The sequence below is a fragment of the Bos indicus x Bos taurus genome, chromosome X (assembly GCF_003369695.1).
Source record: "Bos indicus x Bos taurus breed Angus x Brahman F1 hybrid chromosome X, Bos_hybrid_MaternalHap_v2.0, whole genome shotgun sequence".
NCBI lineage: Eukaryota > Metazoa > Chordata > Mammalia > Artiodactyla > Bovidae > Bos > Bos indicus x Bos taurus.
In genome coordinates this window covers 143428104-143448139 of record NC_040105.1, presented here as the reverse complement: position 1 = coordinate 143448139, position 20036 = coordinate 143428104, and the positions used below count along the sequence as shown (strand labels likewise).

At 45.7% G+C, this 20036-nt stretch overlaps 1 protein-coding gene across 5 annotated transcripts in view; it reads left to right on the top strand.

The window, feature by feature from the left end:
* Positions 1–688: 688 nt before the first annotated feature.
* Positions 689–20036, top strand: part of DOCK11 (dedicator of cytokinesis 11) — a 216252-nt gene continuing 196904 nt past the window's right edge. For 3 of the 5 annotated variants that reach the window (XM_027534837.1, XM_027534835.1, XM_027534836.1), the window contains exon 1: positions 689–898. In XM_027534837.1, the coding sequence (XP_027390638.1) occupies positions 797–898 (102 nt within the window). In that variant the 5' untranslated portion in view covers positions 689–796. The remainder of the gene's footprint in view (positions 899–20036) is intronic. The other 2 variants (XM_027534833.1, XM_027534834.1) reach the window with 2 other exon arrangements.

Here is a 20036-nt window from a genome sequence, read left to right as displayed (position 1 = left end):
GTGGGTTCGCGACAGCAACTCTCTACTCCGAGGCTGCCCCCCACCGCCCCAAACGTGAGGATGACCGATGGGTAAGGAAACGGTGTGGGGAGGTGACCCAGGCATATCGCTCCGGCCGGAAAACCATTCTCCCTCCTTCGACCTCTGACATCGGCGTGACTCCTCCCGGGCGAAGCACACAATAGGCGGCCGCTCCACGTCGTTCCCCAGCCCCTCTGGCGCCCCTGCCCTGGGGGCTTGAGGGGCGAGGGGAGGCTAGAGTTCCCCAGCCCTCCAGCGGGCACTGCAGCCTAACGGGTGGGAAAGGAGCGCTGGAGAAGAGCGTGCTGCACTCTTGGCGACTTTCCGTGTCCCCCCGCCCCCGCCACCCCCCAAATACACACGAAAAATGAAGCAGCCAGATCTCCTTTCCCGGATGCGGCTGCACCAGCAACAGCAGCTGCGGGCGGAGCCCGAGCGGTTGCCACTTCCCCCCTCTTCCCTCGTGACCCCGGGCCCCCCTCCCGCGCTCCCTCCCCCTCCGCACACCCTTCCCCGCCAGACACACCCTCCTCCTCCCGCAGCTCGCGCGCGGAGCTCCGGCTCTCTAGGGCAGGGAGCGGCCGCTGCTGTGGGGCAGGACTGCGAGCGAGCGAAGGAGGGCGGGGCCGCGGGGGGCGGGAGGAGGAGCCGCGGGAGCCGCGCCGCCGCCGAGCTGCGATGTGGCCGGCCAGCCGGCGTGTAAACACGGGGAGCAGCCGCGGCCGCCCCGGCCCCGGGCACTGAGCACGCCCGCCGAGACCTGCCCGCCGCTGCCATGGCCGAAGTGCGCAAATTCACCAAGCGGCTCAGCAAGCCTGGCACGGCGGCCGAGCTCCGGCAGAGCGTGTCGGAGGCCGTGCGGAGCTCGGTGGTGCTGGTGAGTGACCGAGGGGTCCCGGGGGACACGCTCCAGGCGAGGACGATCGGGCGGCTTCCCGCGCGCGCGCCGGGCCGGGACGGACGGCTCAGCCCGTGGCCGCCCGGTGCGCTCCGCGCTTTTTGCTCCGCTTCAGTAAGTTTTTTGCCGCGGCCACCCATCGCTGGGGGTCCGAGTCCCAGGTGCCCGCTGACAGCGCCGCGGCTGCCCGGCTGCCCCGCACGGCGGAGGAAGCGTGCGCCTGGCTGGACGCCGACGGGCCATCGGGGGCTCGGAACCGGGCCCCGGGAGGGGAGCGTGAGCTGGAGAGCGGACCCTGCTCCCCGAGACCCGCACAAAGAGCCTGAGACCCCGGCGCGGCGAGATCCTGATTCCCTCCTGGCCGCACCTGAGGCAGCCTAGGCGGAAGGATGCGATGAGCGTTTTGCACACACACGCACGCGCGCGCACGCACACACACACACACAGACACTCACACCGTGTACACAAAAAAAGAACCCCACCCAAAAAGCCCCGGGCGCCCAAGCTCGGGCGGGCGGTGAGAACGGAGGAAGCGCAGCGACTTCCTCCTGCTACTGGGGAGAGGGTGGTGATGGGTGTAGAAGGGGCGCTGCTGGCGCTGGCGCCCAGAAGGGAGCGGATTGGAGACAACGGGGTCCCGGGGCGAGTGGGCGCGGGCTCGGCAGCCGCAGGGCCAGGGTGTCCCCTGGGACCCGGGAGCGCTCCAGAGGCGAGGAGATGGGCCCATGGGGTTTTAGGAGAAGATGGTGTGCGCTAGTCTGGGGATGGAGGACCTGGGCTCAGAGCCCCACCGCTCAGGGCTGGGGGATGGGGATTGGAAAGCGAGCTGACCCCTTGGGAACCCTTCCGTTGTACCCTCGGGTTGTCAGACTCGGGAGCTCAGCGGACGGGTACTAACGGGCCTCTTCTGTTTTCAAGCCGCTTGTTGCCAATTTCCTGGACCAGCGATCAAAACCTAAATAAGCAATCAGACTGGTTAATTACTGTTTGTTTTGTTGCTTTGGTTGGTTGGTTGGTTGGTCGTTTTCATCTCTCTCTGGTACCTCTACCTTACAGCAAGTTATCTGCTGTGTTTAAATTTCACCATTTAAGAGTGAGCTGTTTTTGTTAAAACAACTTATCATCTCAAGGGAACTTCACAGCCTTTCCATGTAATTTTTCTGTTGATCTTGTAGTATCTGATAAAACCAACATAAAAGGGAGGCCAAAAAAAAAAAAAAGGAGGCCAGGGACCTGATCCCAACTGTGGAGAAAGTTGACATTAGTGGGAGTTTCTGGAGGAGGATCAAAGGCAAAATATGTACCTTTGAGATAAAGATCTGATCCCTAATAGCTACAACTGTGCAAAGCCAAGTGACTTTAAAGAAATCTCTCTATCCTGGCTGGAACCTTGAAAGTTTAATCCTGCTGTTTAGCAGAGCTAAAAACCCAGACCTTTAATGTTGTTTTAATGGACTTGGCTGATTGTGTGTCTCACTGATTGTAGAATGAGGTCCTGTTGGGGTCAGATTGGAACCTCGATTGTCAGCACAGCCCCTTAAGATTGGAAAACAAGCTGTGTGTAGGGAATTTATACCAGGGCTCTTATCTCGGGTGATTGTTAACAAGTGATTCAATCTCCCTAGCACAGGAAACCCTTTTCTAAATTCAGGAAGAAAGAAAAATCTTACTTAAGCAGGGGTAGCTGGCTCTCTACCACACCCTGTGAAGTGGACAGATGGTCTCAAGAGAATAAATGGGCCTCAGCAAACCTCCACTGGGATTTGACCAGCATTTGACCTGCCACCCTCAGCAGCGTAAAGTTAACATTAGCATTCTTGCCCAGGTTTTCGGGTTTGAAAAATAATTTGGGGTAACATAGGTACCTTCCTAACCACTGACTCTTTGGCAAAGCTCAGAAAGCTGTTAGTGGGAGGAGACTCCAATCTAGCTTACTTGGGAACCAAGGCTACAGACTTTAACAGGCAAGGCACAGGAATATTTATTTACTACTTTGGTATGTAGTCCACACTGAAATTTTGGGAGGTGGGGAGAACTGATTCGAGGAATCTAAATCTATATCTGTTGAGTCCTTACTGTGTGCAAGACACAATCCTAGATGCCTTAAAATGATGAGTGAATGTGGATTACTTTATTTTCATTTGTTTCATTAGTTCCAGCCTGGATTGGGTGTACATATGTGTTTATCAGGAGGATGCCCAGATTATATACATACGTCAATTATAGATTATTCATAGCACATTAGTGAATGCTGTTTTAAAGTGGTTCAGTCAATTAAGAAATGAGGAAACAATCATAAAGGAGTATACTCTCCTAAATGGCTCTTTTTCTTGGCCCCTGTTTTCCTGACACCAAGAGCTCATTAAGTAAAGCCACGCGTGACTGGAGAGTGAGTAGACCATGCACGTTGCAGCTGCCGACATAACGTCTGATTCTTTTCTGATTTAAGACCCAAAATGTTTATTTGTGACAGCTGAGGTGGGATTTATACTTGCTGCTGTAAACCCACGACACTCAAGTTAGGGCTTCAACATGGAGTCACATTCATTAGATTCCAATATGGAGTCATTCCTGCTGTAGATCAAGCTTTCTTGTGGTGTATCTTTTACTAGAAGTTGGAAAACCCACCAAGCTGAACAAATATACAGAATTTCCTGTTTAGGTGGTTTGTTTAAAAAAAAAACCAGTTATACCCTGTTTGGCATATTGCTAACACCATTCAGTTTTGCTCACTGTTTGAAAAATTCAGAAGGCCTGGGCTATATATAGCATGTAGTTGTGTATTCAGACCTTCATCCAGTTATCAGTACTTCCTCGACTCTATTAACTAAATAATGAAGCAGAGAAAGAAAGACCATTTTGTGGCTGCATTTTCCTGTAAGTTTGGCATTTTTATGAAGGATACTTTTAACTCAAGCAAAGGGATAATTACAGAATTAACCACTGGCAGAGGTTTCTCAAGAAAGACTTGGGGAGGAATATTATAACCTGAGAGTGTATGTGATTAACTGAGAAGTGTTTACATATATACACACATTTTAGAATGCAGAGTTTTAGTGCTGTTTTTGTTAGAATTCAGGATGGAGCTGTTTGTGCCTATGAGGGGACAAAGCCATTTGATAAACCTTTTGTATTCTGGCTGCCCTTGGGAGGAGTCCCTGTGTCAGCCTGGGAAAGTCGCCTAGTAGGTGTTTCAAAACTGTTTGCTTGCTGCTGCTGAATATACCCTCAATTCCTTGTGCGCCAAAGGATCAGGAAAGAGTTGCTAGATATTACGGGTTGTAGCCCCTTGAGGCAAGGCAATGCATGCATGGTCCCCAGGCTGGCCCCATTGCACACAAGGCCAGTAGAGAAAAGCTCTCCACACAGACACACACACACACACTCACTCACTCACCCCTGTAACACACACACACACACCCAGAAGTGTTCCTTAGGTTCGCACTTAGGGAAGGCCTGAAAATGAATCAGCTCCCCTGCTCCCTCTTCCCAAGGGAATTTGTGGAATATACTTAATTGAGTACAAAATAATAAAGCCAGTTGCAATGGGTTTTGATCGCCTGCAATGCAGGAGACCTGGGTTCGATCCCTGGGTCAGGAAGACCCCCTGGAGAAGGAAATGGCAGTTCACGCTAGTATTCTTACCTGGAAAATCCCATGGACAGAGAAGTGTAGCCCTATAGCAGGTCACAAAGAGTTGGACACGACTGAGCGACTAACATACACACACACACACACACACACACACACACACACACACACACACATGCACACTCCAGTTCAAAGACTTAGTTGGGCTCTCAATGAAATAGTCTTCGCTGCTCCTTGGCTTTTCCAGGTTTGGAAAAGGAAGGATCTGTCTGCAAGCCCAGTGCAGAGGTTACTTAGAAGCACCAAATAGTAGAATTTGTTTCTTAAGCTGAATGTGTTAAACAAATTTATCATACAAACTTTTAAATAATTATTTCACTTATCCATATTTTAAGAACATTTCTTGACATCAGTAATATAAGTCTACATAATCATGTTTAACGACTGCCAAAAATTACACTGTGGGTGGATTATAGCTAATCATCCTTTATTGTTTGATACCTTGAGAAGCTATAATTTTGTGGCATTCTGAACACAAGCTCTCCCGGACAGTAGCTACTGGCCATCTGTGGCTATTTACATTTACATTTAAATTAATTCAAAAATTAAAATTAATTAAAAATCAGCTCCTAAACTGCACTTGCCACAGTTCAGGTGCTCAATAGCCACATGTGTCTAGTAATTGGCAAGTAGGACAGCACAGAGAGCAAATTTCCATCACTGCTTAAAGTTATTTTAGACAGTGCAGGTATAAACATGGATTGGAATGAACATCTTTGAGCAGGTACTTTCAAACTTGCTAGATTGACCATCTAGGATAAATTTGTAGCACCAGAATTGTTTGCTCCAACATTAGATACGTATTTAGCATTAAAAGTTCCCCTTAAACCTGATGTTAAATTGCGCTGCAGAATGTTATTACCATTTACTGTTTCGTCACCAGAATGTGTGCGTGTTCCTCTCCCCACCCCGCATCCAGCACTGGCAATTAATATTTTTTAACCTTTGCAATCTGATAGGTGATCAAGGGCATAACACTCTTCTAATTTGCATTCCTTTCATTAGTCTTGAAGTGGAACAAGTTTGCATGTGTGATTAGCTATTTGTATTTCTTCTTTTGAGGATTCGAGTGAACCTTCTTACAGACTTATTTCCTGGTTTGTAATCCTCGCACTAACGGTCTCTAGCCCTAAGATTCTGTTTCGATAAGTCTGGGGTGGGGCCAGGCATCTGTATTTTTAAAAACAACCCAAGGTGATTTTGATGTGCACAGTGCACAGAAACACAGATCTAGGCCACTTGCCTACTCAAGGCAGGAATGTCCCCTGTACCACCCCTGACAAACGGGGACTAGCTTCTTAGCCACTCTCCGCCTATGAGAGGGCTGGGTAAAAATGTTGTGCTGAAATGTGTTTTCTTTAAGTTCCACTGCTAGGCTAGGCCCAGCTCTGCTGTTTGGAGCCACACAGAATGTTTGCTTCCTCTTTCACATGACAACCCTTCAAATATTTGGAGACTGCCACCATGGCATTTTAAAATTCTCTCTTCCCAAAGCCAAACAGCCTTCATTTTGTTCCTTCCTCACATGATTTGGTTTCAAGATGCTTTACCATCACATTTGTCTTGTTTGGGCTCCTTTCCAAGGTTTCAGTGTCCTCCTTAAAATATGGAAGGCAGAGCCCAGGTTCAAGAGTCAGACCTGGGCTTGAATCTGCCCTCTGTCACCAGCTTGCATTGTGAACTGAGGCAAGTAACCAGATCTTGTTGTCCTCATCTGTGAAATGGGGGTAGATAGTTGTCCTAACCTTGTGGAGTTCTCGTGGGGTCAAAGAAGGTAATATTTGGAAAGTGTCTGATGTATAAGTGATTCATAAAGGTAAGTCCCTGACTTCTTGACTCATATCCAAAATGCATATGAAATACTGTTACTAGATTTCTCTATAAAAAAAACTGTATTCTGGAAGGGTCTAATACAGATTACAGTAAAGAAGGGAGCAGTATTTCATACCCATTTTGGATATGAGCCAAGAAGTCAGGGACTTGGCAGCAGATACACTGTAAACAATATGGAGGATGGGACCGGGTGCTGGGTGCCTGGAGGCCAGGTAACTAGTTAAAATGTAGCTCTATGGCTCTGAAGAGGGACAACAAAGGCATAACTGAGGCAGTGACAATGGAGATAAGGCAAAAGAGAAGCGATAAAATCAACAGGATTTAGTGATGTCTTGAAGGGGGCATAGGAGTGGGGAAAGGAAGAAGTGGGAGGGAGAGAAAGTGGGATGGGGAGAGGTGGAGTCAAGATGGCTGAAGTTTGTCCACCCGGGTGATCTGCAGGATCAGCGTGTTCCATGAGAGGGGAAGGGAGAGAGTGTGTAGTGTTGTGTTTTGGCAAAAGACTGGGGTTGTTGAGGGCCAAAAGAGTGTCCCAGATGGGATTAGGAAGGGGAGGAAGAGCCAGGGTTGAGCAGCTGGTGAGGTGAGATTGTAGGAGAGATTAGCTGATTGAAGAAGTTTGCACCTTTGGGGGTGATTAGGGAAGTGGGAGGCCGGGCAGCAATAGCGGCCTCTCCAGACTTCATGGGAAGTTAGGTCACCCTCGAACAGCCTCCTCTCCAAGGGCTCAGCCTCACTAGCCTCTTTCCCCCAAAGAGGCTGGAGGTTTCCTGCCGTGGAGGGAGTGTCAGGCCCGGAAGGGAGATGAGATGTATGCAAATGACTGAAATAGAGAAGATGGTGGTGTGGCTTCTCTCTTCAGCTAGTTACATCATTTCTGCCCAGGGCCCTGTGACGATCCTTTTTGTGATCCTTAAGGGTTTTTCAAGAGTTTGATCCTTCTGGGCTCAACAGTGTTAGTGTTAAATGAGCCTCTGCTAATTAAGTGTTCCTCTTGGCATTGCCCACATTTACTGAACTACAGAGGCCTTTTTTTAAAAAAACGTAAGAATGGAGAAAGTAAACGGCAGTTGTCTGACACTCATCTTGCCATTCCTTGACTTGACCTCTGTGAGCTGCCGAAGTCCTTGATATCTTCCTAGACCCCCAGCGCTCCACCCTGGGAGCCCCTGTTGCTCCTTTGTTGGAATTCCATTCAGAGGTGTCTTCACCTCTCTGCTTTTGCTTTCTTCTGACACATAAAATCATAAGTATGTTGAAAAGTTGTTAGTTTTTTGTGTGTGTGCCATTTTCTTTTTTCTTTCTTTCTGAAACACAGAAGGGAAGGCCAGAAACCACAGACGGGAGAAAGCGCGAGAGCGGTTTCCCCTTTTCTGTAAATCCTAACGGTCATTTGATGATACATCTCTGTTTGGGATTTATATCTCTTGGTTTCCTTCAGCTTTTGTCAGACTGCAGCGGGGTTCATGGTAACGTTAGCATGTCACTTATATCAGCTCAGAGCCAGATGCCTTTCCAACTCTTGCAGGGCCGCACCCTGCAGGCTCCCAGAGCAGTAACTGGGGCAAAGGGACAGTTTCATTCAGCTCCGTTGCCTGTGACTCGTGTTTAGTAGGGCAGAGTAGGCTCTGAAAGCTTACGGCCTGGGTTCAAAGTCCAGCTTAGTGGCTTATTAGCTGGGTGATCTTGGGCCAGTTTTTTAACCTTCTGGGCCTCGAGAACCCTCTTGTGGGTTTGTTGAAAGGCTTCAGCGAGTTGCATGTGAAGCACCGGGGGCCAGGGCTTGGCACATGGAGGGCACTGAATGACTGTTGGCCTGCATTATTTTTCCTGGGCTTGATGGTGTGCAGGAGGTCTTTTGTGTATGTGTGACAAGTCAACAGACAATAGTAAATGGGTAGAAGGGAAGCAGGTACCCTTGCCTTAAAAAAAAATGTATTCATTTCTTTTTTTTTTAATTTTATTTTATTTTTAAACTTTACAATATTGTATTAGTTTTGCCAAATATCGAAATGAATCCGCCACAGGTATACCCGCGTTCCCCATCCTGAACCCTCCTCCCTCCTCCCTCCCCACACTCTCCCTCTGGGTCGTCCCAGTGCACCAGCCCCAAGCATCCAGTACCGTGCGTCGAACCTGGATTGGCGACTCGTTTCATACATGATATTATACATGTTTCAATGCTATTCTCCCAAATCTCCCCACCCTCTCCCTCTCCCACAGACTCCATAAGACTGATCTATACATTGGTGTCTCTTTTGCAGTCTTGTACACAGGGTTATTGTTATCATCCTTCTAAATTCCATATATATGCGTTAGTATACTGTATTGGTGTTTTTCTTTCTGGCTTACTTCACTCTGTATAATAGGTTCCAGTTTCATCCATCTCATTAGAACTGATTCAAATGTATTCTTTATAATGGCTGAGTAATACTCCATTGTGTATATGTACCACAGCTTTCTTATCCATTCATCTGCTGATGGGCATCTAGGTTGCTTCCATGTCCTGGCTATTATAAACAGTGCTGTGATGAACATTGGGGTACACGTGTCTCTTTCCCTTCTGGTTTCCTCAGTGTGTATGCCCAGCAGTGGGATTGCTGGATCATAAGGCAGGTCTATTTCCAGTTTTTTAAGGAATCTCCACACTGTTCTCCATAGTGGCTGTACTAGTTTGCATTCCCACCAACAGTGTAAGAGGGTTCCCTTTTCTCCACACCCTCTCCAGCATTTATTACTTGTAGACTTTTGGATCGCAGCCATTCTGACTGGCGTGAAATGGTACCTCATAGTGGTTTTGATTTGCATTTCTCTGATAATGAGTGATGTTGAGCATCTTTTCATGTGTTTGTTAGCCATCTGTATGTCTTCTTTGGAGAAATGCCTATTTAGTTCTTTGGCCCATTTTTTGATTGGGTCATTTATTTTTCTGGAGTTGAGCTGTAGGAGTGGCTTGTATATTTTTGAGATTAGTTGTTTGTCAGTTGCTTCATTTGCTATTATTTTCTCCCATTCTGAAGGCTGCCTTTTCACCTTGCTAATAGTTTCCTTTGATGTGCAGAAGCTTTTAAGTTTAATTAGGTCCCATTTGTTTATTTTTGCTTTTATTTCCAATATTCTGGCAGGTGGGTCATAGAGGATCCTGCTGTGATGTATGTCGGAGAGTGTTTTGCCTATGTTCTCCTCTAGGAGTTTTATAGTTTCTGGTCTTACGTTTAGATCTTTAATCCATTTTGAGTTTATTTTTGTGTAAGGTGTTAGAAAGTGTTCTAGTTTCATTCTTTTACAAGTGGTTGACCAGATTTCCCAGCACCACTTGTTAAAGAGATTGTCTTTAATCCATTGTATATTCTTGCCTCCTTTGTCAAAGATAAGGTGTCCATAGGTGTGTGGATTTGTCTCTGGGCTTTCTATTTTGTTCCATTGATCTATATTTCTGTCTTTGTGCCAGTACCATACTGTCTTGATAACTGTGGCTTTGTAATAGAGCCTGAAGTCAGGTAGGTTGATTCCTCCAGTTCCATTCTTCTTTCTCAAGATAGATTTGGCTATTCGAGGTTTTTTGTATTTCCATACAAATTGTGAAATTATTTGTTCTAGCTCTGTGAAGAATACCATTGGTAGCTTGATAGGGATTGCATTGAATCTATAAATTGCTTTGGGTAGTATACTCATTTTCACTATATTGATTCTTCCAATCCATGAACATGGTATATTTCTCCATCTATTAGTGTCCTCTTTGATTTCTTTGACCAGTGTTTTATAGTTTTCTATATATAGGTCTTTAGTTTCTTTAGGTAGATATATTCCTAAGTATTTTATTCTTTCTGTTGCAATGGTGAATGGAATTGTTTCCTTAATTTCTCTTTCAATTTTCTCATTATTAGTGTATAGGAATGCAAGGGATTTTTGTGTGTTGATTTTATATCCTGCAACTTTACTATAATCATTGATTAGTTCTAGTAATTTTCTGGTGGAGTCTTTAGGGTTTTCTATGTAAAGGATCATGTCATCTGCAAACAGTGAGAGTTTTACTTCTTCTTTTCCAATTTGGATTCCTTTTATTTCTTTTTCTGCTCTGATTGCTGTGGCCAAAACTTCCAAAACTATGTTGAATACTAATGGTGAAAGTGGGCACCCTTGTCTTGTTCCTGACTTTAGAGGAAATGCTTTCAATTTTTCACCATTGAGGATAGTGTTTGCTGTGGGTTTGTCATATATAGCTTTTATTATGTTGAGGTATGTTCCTTCTATTCCTGCTTTCTGGAGAGTTCTTATCATAAATGGATGTTGAATTTTGTCAAAGGCTTTCTCTGCATCTATTGAGATAATCATATGGTTTTTGTTTTTCAATTTGTTAATGTGGTGTATAACATTGATTGATTTGCAGATATTGAAGAATCCTTGCATCCCTGGATTTGGCTATGCTGGGTCTTCATCGCGTCGTGCGCTTTTCTCTAGTTGCAGCAAATGGGGGCTACTGTCTGGTTGTGGTACTCAGGCTTCTCTTTGTGGTGGCTTATCTTGTGGAGCATGAGCTCCAGACACACAGGCTTCAGTGGTTGTGGCACTTGGGCTTAGTTGCTCCATGGCATGGGGGATCTTCCCAGACCAGGGATCAAACCCCTACCTCCTGCACTGGCAGGTGGATTTGCAGGTGGATTCCCACTGAGCCACCAGGGAAGCCCTGTTGTTGTTCAGTTACTCAGTCATATCTGACTCTTTGAGATCCTATGAACTGCAGTACACCAGGCTTCCCTGTCCATCACCAACTCCTGGAGCTTACTCAAACGCATGTCCATTGAGTTGGTGATGCCATCCAACCATCTCATTCTCTGTTGCCCGCTTCTCCTCCAGCCTTCATTCTTTCCCAGCATCAGAGTCTTTTCCATGAGTCTTTTTCCATCAGGGTCTTTTTCCATGAGTCGTCAGGGTCTTTTTCCTTCGCATTAGGTGGTCAAAGTATTGGAGCTTTAACTTTGGCATCAGTCCTTCCAATGAATATACAGGGTTGATTTCCTTTAGGATTGACTGGTTTGATCTCTTTGCAGTCCAAGGGACTGTCAAGAATCTTCTCCAGCACCATAGTTTGAAAGCATCAATTCTTTGGTGCTCAGCCTTCTTTATCATCCAACTCTCACATCCATACATGACTCCTGGAAAAACCATTGCTTTGACTATACAGACTTTTCTCAGTAAGGTGATGTCTCTGCTTTTTAATATGTTGTCTAGGTTTGTCATAGCTTGAAGGTTAGGAATCCGTACTCTTGCTTTTTTATTTCCTTGCTCCAGGTAATGCCCCAGAGGGTGAGCTACATACATGGCTGAGCTAAGAATCATTCCCTCTTGGCAGAATAAGCTGGCTGCCCATGAGGTCCTGGGGAACCGCCATTCTCAGGTGGACGGGGTCATATCAGAGAGCCCAGTGGATGTGAGGTAGGAACAAAACAAAAACTCTGGGTTTTTGGCAGTTCCTGCTTTCAGACTAGCCAGATGAATGAGTGGGAAGGCTAGTTGTCTAGTGGGGAAGAACATCCCATCCCATGTCCGGGGAAGGTTCTCTGGTCTGGGGAACTTATGACTGGCTCTTTATCATGGTTCCTGCAAAAGCGTGGCTAGAAGAGCACTGGGCTCTGTATGGAAGACTAGAACTTCAACAACCCTTCCTTTCCCTCTCAAAACTTTATTAATCTTCATTTCATGCATTCATCCTTACTTCAAAAATAATCAAATGAATATTGACATTCAAATGCCTTTTTAAAGATGTATTGTGGAAACATGTAATTTTAGTGGGCACGTTTCAAGCTTAAAGGTCTCCTAAGAAATTAATTCTTGCCTGGAGAATCCCAGGGACAGGGGAGTCTGGTGGGCTGCTGTCTATGGGGTCACACAGAGTCGGACACCACCGAAGCGACTTAGCAGTAGCAGCAAGAAATTAATGTCCTTTTCTACCCAGTTATCTTGGTTTTGCAGTAGCAGGGTCAGTTCTATTAGGAATGGTGTGGAGAGGTTTCCATTGTGGTTGATACGGTAGAAAACATGCCAATTGTTCCAGGGATGTGAGGTTTACCTATTGTCTATGCAGAGCCTCACACAATCACGCCAAAATTTGCTATTAATGATTTCCTGCCATTCTTTGCCACTTTATTTTTATTGCCCATTGAGTTTATTGTTGACAGGAAGTTATATTTTGGCCTTTCTCAACAGCTTATGTCAGATTGTGTTATGTTTCAAGCTGCAGAGAAATGTTTGAAGGTACTCTGATACTTCAGTTTTTCCCTCCTGTTGCTTTCCCTAGTGGCTTAAAGATTGGACTGGGTGAGATTTAACTAAGAAGTCAAGTGTTCTTCTAAGCCTCTGAGACCAGAACATCTTTATTTGAAGTGCTTCGGTGAAGTGGGTCAGGAGGCTGGGGAATGCCTTTGTACGAAATGGTGGTTGGACAATGAAAAGCCCTTGTATTTTTATAGCCCTGATCTTAGGAAGAGTTTTAAAAAACTGCAGCTATGTCTCTGACCTCCCTCACATGTTCTTCCAGGTCACTATGAAATGCATACTGCATTGCCGTCACCTCTCTCCCATCAGAAGGGAACAGAGGCATGGTTTCAAGTGAGGCAGGCTGTAGGCAACCCATGTTTGCTAAATGACAGAACAGGTAATGAACTCCAGGTGTTTCAATTTCTTTGGCCTCATCAGGTAAAGAAGCACTAGCTCCCGGGCCAGATTCCACAATAGATTGGGTGGAGGAATCTCTTTTAGTGTGGTTTGGGTGATGATCTCCTCCTATTGGGAAACAGTGTTTATTTCTGAACAAGCTTAGGTCTCTTTTATGGGAAAGTAGAAGGTGAGGACAGAAGGAAAAAAAGAGGGGTGATGTTGTTATTGAGCAATGCAGGCAAGATCAGTATAGATTTTTCCTTGCCAAAGTCAGCCAAAGGATTTTGAGAACTGTTTGCCGTTGGCCGTTCTTCCTTTCTTTGCTGTTTGAATAATGATATGGGGGAAAAAATATCTCCAGGACACTGGTTCAGCTGAGGTACATGGGATCATTTTCAGGGAACTGTTTTTTATGTTTTTTTTTTTTTTTTTCCCAAGCAGGTTAGTGCTGTCCAAAAATAACAACATATATATTTCTCTCCATGCCTTTTATATGAGCAGTTTAGTTTTCCCACTTGTCAAACTGCCAGATTTACGCCTTACAGGACCTGTTGTCAATGTTCATGGCATGAGTAGAAGAATGTTGTTGGCAAAACCAGTTTATTTTCATAGGTTAACAAGTTCTCAAGGCTTCGGTCCATTAAATGATTTCCTAGAGACCTGAAGGAGGGCATACCACCTTCTAAGTTGCCTAACTTCCCACCCAGAAAGAACTGAAATCCAGGAGGGCTCTCCATCAACTGTTGCAAACACTGAACCAAACAGTAATTGGAAAGCTCATAGGCGCCACAGCTCTCTTCTGCCAGCAGAGTGTTTAGCTCATGCTCTAGTGCTTGTGCCGCAAAGAAGGTACTCCCTGCTAACCTGACCCTGGGGGAGAATCACTCCTCCACTGCTGGTGAGCCACGTGACTGCTTACAGAGGAGTTCTGCCTCTGTCTTCCCCTTCCAAACAAAATGAAATGGTCTGGCTGAATTCTCACTGGGGAAGTCAGAGGAGAATTCTGCAGGGCTTTCTCACTTCAGTTCTGTGATTGATGCCCAGCTCCCTCGCCCTGCTACCTCAGTGTGGAGTGGGAGCTACTCGGATGTCCACTGCCAGCCTGGCATCACCCCAGGTGCAGAGCCCGAAGCAGGGGACATTGGAAAACTCGTTGTATTCAAAGCTTGGGGGCTGGGCCTTAAGTCATCTAGGCTGTTGGTTCTGCCCTGTCAAATCCACTGCTGGTCCCTGGGTTTGATCTTCTTTCTTGTCCCCAGGGGTTGCTGTCCCTGTGTCCTGGGCTTGACCCCGTATCTAACCCTCTGTCTTGGTTTGCCAGTCAAGTGCCCAGTTCCTCTAGGAGGGTTCTCATCTTGTTGCTGATCCTGAGGAGGACTGCCCTACCCTCACAGTGACTGCACAATAGCTTGAGCTTAGCAGGAGGTCTGCTTAGAGAACTCAGAAGAGGCAGAATACTTCCATGAGGAGTTCTAGCGGTGGCCCTGCTGAGATGTGCACCAGACGCATGGTCTGTTAATTTCCTCTGGCCACTAGAAACATTGCCACAAACTTAGTGTCTAAAGCAGCACTGCTGCTACTGCTACTGCTAAGTCGCTTCAGTTGTGTCCGACTCTGTGCGACTCCATAGACGGCAGCCCACTAGGCTCCCCCGTCCCTGGGATTCTCCAGGCAAGAACACTGGAGTGGGTTGCCATTTCCTTCTCCAGTGCATGAAAGTGAAAAGTGAAAGTGAAGTCACTCAGTTGTGTCCGACTCTTAGCGACCCCATGGACTGCAGCCTACCAGGCTCCTCTGTCCATGGGATTTTCCAGGCAAGAGTACTGGAGTGGGATGCCATTGCCTTCTCCGCTAAAGCAGCACAGGTTTATTAAACTCACTGTCCTGGAGGTTGGAAGTCTGAAACAGGTTTCACTGGGCTAATGCCAAGGTATCTGTAAGTCCTCACTTCCTCCCAGAGGCTCTAGGCGGGGAGCTCTTACGGTGCCTTTTCCAGTTTCTGGAGGCTGCCTACATTCCTTGACTCATGGCCCCTTCCTCTGTCTTCATGCCAGCAATGTCTGGTCAGGTCTTTCTCACATCGTGTCATAGTGACACTGCTTCTGTCATCACGTCTCCTTCACTGATTCTCACTCTCCTGCCTTCCTCCCTCCCTCACTTAGAAAGACTCATGATTACATTGGTCCCACCAGGATAACTAGTGAGGGTAATCTTCTCACCTCAGAGTCCTTAATTTAATCACATCTGCAGAATCCCTTTGCCGTGTAATATAACATAGTCACAAGTTCCAGTAAATAGGAAGGGGGCATCTGCCTAGTGCTCAGGCATTGCTGGAAGTTGAGGAATGGTGATCTTATGGTGGATGAGGAACACCATAGGGTCTGGAGGAGGGTCTGATAGACTGGCACACTGTGAACCAGGTGCAGAAATCTTCACAGAATTAGAATGAGAAAGCACAATCCCTTTTGAGAATTTTGGCCGGAAGAAAGCAATATAGGTTTGCAGTCTGCAATTTCAGTTTGGATGTTTTCTTAAATTCTTCATAATTAAAAAAAAAATTTTCCCACACAAAAGTCTCTCAGTCTGGAGTTCTTGTAAGTGGGCACTGCTTTCAGACTTGAGGTGTTTCAAGATACAAGCTGGCCAGACACTTAGCAGGCATTTGGCCAGTTCAGGCCTATGGAATTTTCCACCCTCAGCTAAAGTGTAAAGAGGTAAGGGTGTGTGTGTGTGTGTGTGTGTGTTTAAAAGAGAAAAGGATGGTTTCAAATCACAGAGAATAACTGTTTCACTGACAAGCCCAAGACACCTGTCATTTGTCCTGTGGAGATGCACTTCACTCATCCTGATGGTCAAGTTAGACTGGCCATGGCCCTCCTGCATATTCAAGGTAATTGATGGACTCTTTCCCAAAAATGGGTTTCTAAAACACATGATTAGAGAAGCAGAGGGAAGGACTGGAAAATCTCTCTGATTCCTTCTGGCTTCATGATGGTTTCAGTTGAGAGAGAAATTGAAACTTCCTCTCTCATTCACCAAGTCCAGTCACTGCCATCTTAGACACACCACAAAAGCTTCCTGGCTGATCACATTTTCATCAGCCCTCCGAACACTGGCTATAACAATATCCATGATGAGCTGATGGCAGAGAGCCCGACTGCCCTGAAGAAGCACTCTATCATCGATGTGGATTGCATTTTCTATTTTTACATCAGTTCTAATTGGTCATGGCTATATTTCTCTGAGGGCTGGCCTATCTTTTTCCAGGCCCTTGAATAACTGGTTGAAATGTACTAAAAAAATTATGTAAATCTGGGGGTTGGCAAGATTTTGATTAAAAATCTTATAGACAAAATATACATTAACCATCTTCCCTTTCTCTTGTTCCATTTTTCCTTTCCTTTCTGCTTAACAGGAAAACTGTTCCAATTCTCCTTATAAGCCATCTCCATAAAAAAATTCAGATGTTTTCAGTGGAATTATCATAAAAATTTTTTCCTAATGTATTTATATACTGCTTATCTCTAGAATGTGAAAGGGTATTAACTGTAATCCTATTTAAATCTTTAGAAATGGATGTTCATTTTCATGTTACAGGCTCTTGCCCTTCAACCTGGCTTGTTTTATTGCAGTTAATTTCACATTATTTTACTGACTTACTCCTTTCTAGTTTGGGTTTTTTTTTTTCTTTTTTAGTAGCCCTCATCTGAATTATGGCTTATGGGCAGTAGGCATTAGATCAATGAGCTTCGTGACAGAGTTGATGCCTCAGGACTCTGGAACATCTGGGAGTGTGGTATATACCAGAAGCAACAACAGAGCAAATGTGTTGTTTGTGAGTGAGTGAAAGAAGAGAGAGAAAGAGAGAGAGAGAGAGAGGCAAGCTGAGCTGTGAGAGATAGCAAGCTGCCTGAGCTGAAGGAAAAGATAGATACTTTGCTTTGGGTCATGCTAAAATCCCAAAGGAAATGCTTCTAGAACTGTTGCTTAAATTGAAGAGAAGCAGAGAATCTATTTCCACTGATTTCTTTTTAATGGATTAAATCTACTTAGAGCAAAGTTGGGGGTGGGGTGGGGGAAGGGAGACAAAGATTTAATCTGAAGAAACTAAAGGATAAAAATAAGTTAAGACGGAAGGAAGGGATTTTTTCCCCCTCATTATAGTAGACCAGGAGTCCAGAGATTAAAATATTAACTATTTAATGAGAGTAGCCAGTATATCTTTAGATTCAGACAGGAATAAATCTACCCCTGTAGAAACCATACTAGGCAAATGGGAAAGTTGTGGGTGGGACCAGAGTGGGGGTAAGTAGACATTCAGGAGATGATAGCAGCACACCCTGTCACCTCAGATAATTCAAGACCTTGAATTAATTAGTGAAGGAGTGCGCAGGACACTTGTGTACAGTTCTCTGCTGTATATGATCATTGGGACCCAGTTCTCCAACTCGAGAGTTCAAGATTTGAAACCTGCAAAGGCCAGATTTCTTTTGGGAGTCAAGGGTTGGCTGGCTCTCACGTCCTCCATCTTCCTGTAGAAGAAGGGCCACAGTTCACAACAATCCAGACCCGTATTTCTCAAGGCAGCAAACTTGGCTAGACAGGAATGTCATGGAGACTGCCGCTGAAGCCTTGAGACTTGCTCTGAGCTCAGCGCCCACTGGAGCTGGATTCCTTTGGCTGACTTCGTGCTCTCCTTATCAGATTTCCTTTCTTTCTCTTTCTACCTTCAACTGTACCCTGACTGTTCCCCCCTCATTTTGATTTTCCTCAGTTGCTGTTCCCATCAGCGCTCACCTCTCTGTACTGCAGCCTTCCAGAAAAAGCTTCTGTAGATCTGGATCTCTGGCTCCAGTTGCACCACAACTTTCCCATCTCCAGCCCCGTGCTCTGGAAACTTCCTTCCACTGTGGGCACTTTCTTACTCGCCCTTTTCATCTTTTTCTCACCTCTTCCTTCCCTCTCCCCCATGTTTGGCCATAAAGTGTTCTCCATGGGACAAGGCCATCACTGTGTTTATTTTTTTTAACCTTTTCTGTAGCCAAGGATGGAAAATTCCAAAGGCCTGAGCTAGTGATGGCTGGGTTTCTTTTCTGGAAATTCAATGGCCTGGATGCTAAGGGAATGTCGTGGAGCTACACATCTGGCAAGGTTGTCCCCTAAAATGTCCTGGCTTTGGATTTAGTTCCAACTAAAAGAAGCAGAGGTTCTGTCTGCGGAATTATGGAATAAGAATGAAGAGTTTAAGAAATGATATAATTACAAATCCAGAGCCCAGTTTACATCACTTTGTGTGTTTTGAGTTTTTTTTTTTTTTTTTTGCTGTGTTTCATTGGGAAAGAGTGGCCTTTTTTTGGCTTAGTAGGCGTTTCAAAAGTGAAACCTTCCACAGGAGACACAAATGAAGTTCAGTTTAATGGAGGATTTTGCTTTCTTGGGGTGGTGAGTTGGCAGAGGCCATACACATTTCATAGCAACAGGGGTTATTGCAGAGTCTCCCGGGGGGCACCAGAGTCCTCCCAGTTGACACCAGGTGGAATGGAGCAGGGCTGCCCCACTGTCACGGTTCTTGTCCCTCCCCTGGAGAAATCCCTTAGGCAGGATCTTGTCTCCATGTCCCTAGAGTATGACATACCAGAGTGGATCATCATCTTGGCAACAAGCAAAGCAGTTACTGTCTTGAAATAGCTAGAAACTGACCTCCCATTCTGCTCCCTCTCAGGAAAGATGAGGGAAAATGACAAAATCCCCAAACTCAATTCTACCTGCATTGGCTCCACATTACCGGAAAAGAGCACCCAGATTTCTTAGCAGGACTTCCTGTTCCTTCCTGTCCACCAGGAAGGCCCATCCCACTTTTGGATTCTCTTCTCCCATCACATCCCTTCCTGTTGCCTGTACTCCAGCTGCACTGGACCATTAGTGGTCCAGTAACTACTGCTCCCCCAAAACACTAAAGCTTCTCATCTCCATGCTTTCCACGTGCTGATTCCTCTTCCTAGAAGGCCCTTCCACTTCCTTCCTTGCTAAAGGGAATCTTATCTGTCTTGCAGGGTTTAGGTCAAATGGCCATCCTTCACTGCTCCCCGCCCGAATGTACACATTCGGAACAAGTTGCCCATAGCCTCTTGCTTCCTGTATTGGTTTCCTGAGACTGCCATAAAAAATTACCACCAACTCGGTGGCTTAAAAACAATGAATGAATTCTCTTATAGTTCTGGAGGCCAGAGTCCAAAATCAGTATCACTGGGCCACACTTCCTTTGGAGAATTCAGGGCCACTTCCGTTCCTTGTCTCTCCCAGGTCTGGTAGGTGCCAGCATTCCCTGTCTTGTGGCTGGATCACTCTAGTCTCTGCCTCTGTGGGTCATGTTGCCTGCTCTTTGGTAGTTGCAAATCTCCCTCTGCCTGTTTCTTTTTTCTTTTTAACTTTTTATTTTATATTGGAGTATAGCTGATTTGGTCTTCATGACCAAGATAATCATGTTGGTGTGATCACTCACCTAGAGGCAGACATCCTGGAATGTGAAGTCAAGTGGGCCTTAAAAAGCATCAGTACGAACAAAGCTAGTGGAGGTGATGGAATTCCAGTTGAGCTATTTCAAATCCTGAAAGATGATGCTGTGAAAGTGCTGCACTCAATATGCCAGCACATTTGGAAAACTCAGCAGTGGCCACAGGACTAGAAAAGGTCAGTTTTCATTCCAATCCCAAAGAAAGGCTATGCCAAAGAATGCTCAAACTACCGCACAGTTGCACTCATCTCACATGCTAGTAAAGTAATGCTCAAAATTCTCCAAGCCAGGCTTCAGCAGTATGTGAACCGTGAACTTCCTGATGTTCAAGCTGGTTTTAGAAAAGGCAGAGGAACCAGAGATCAAATTGCCAACATCTGCTAGATCATGGAAAAAGCAAGAGAGTTCCAGAAAAGCATCTATTTCTGCTTTATTGAATATGCCAAAGCCTTTGACTGTGTG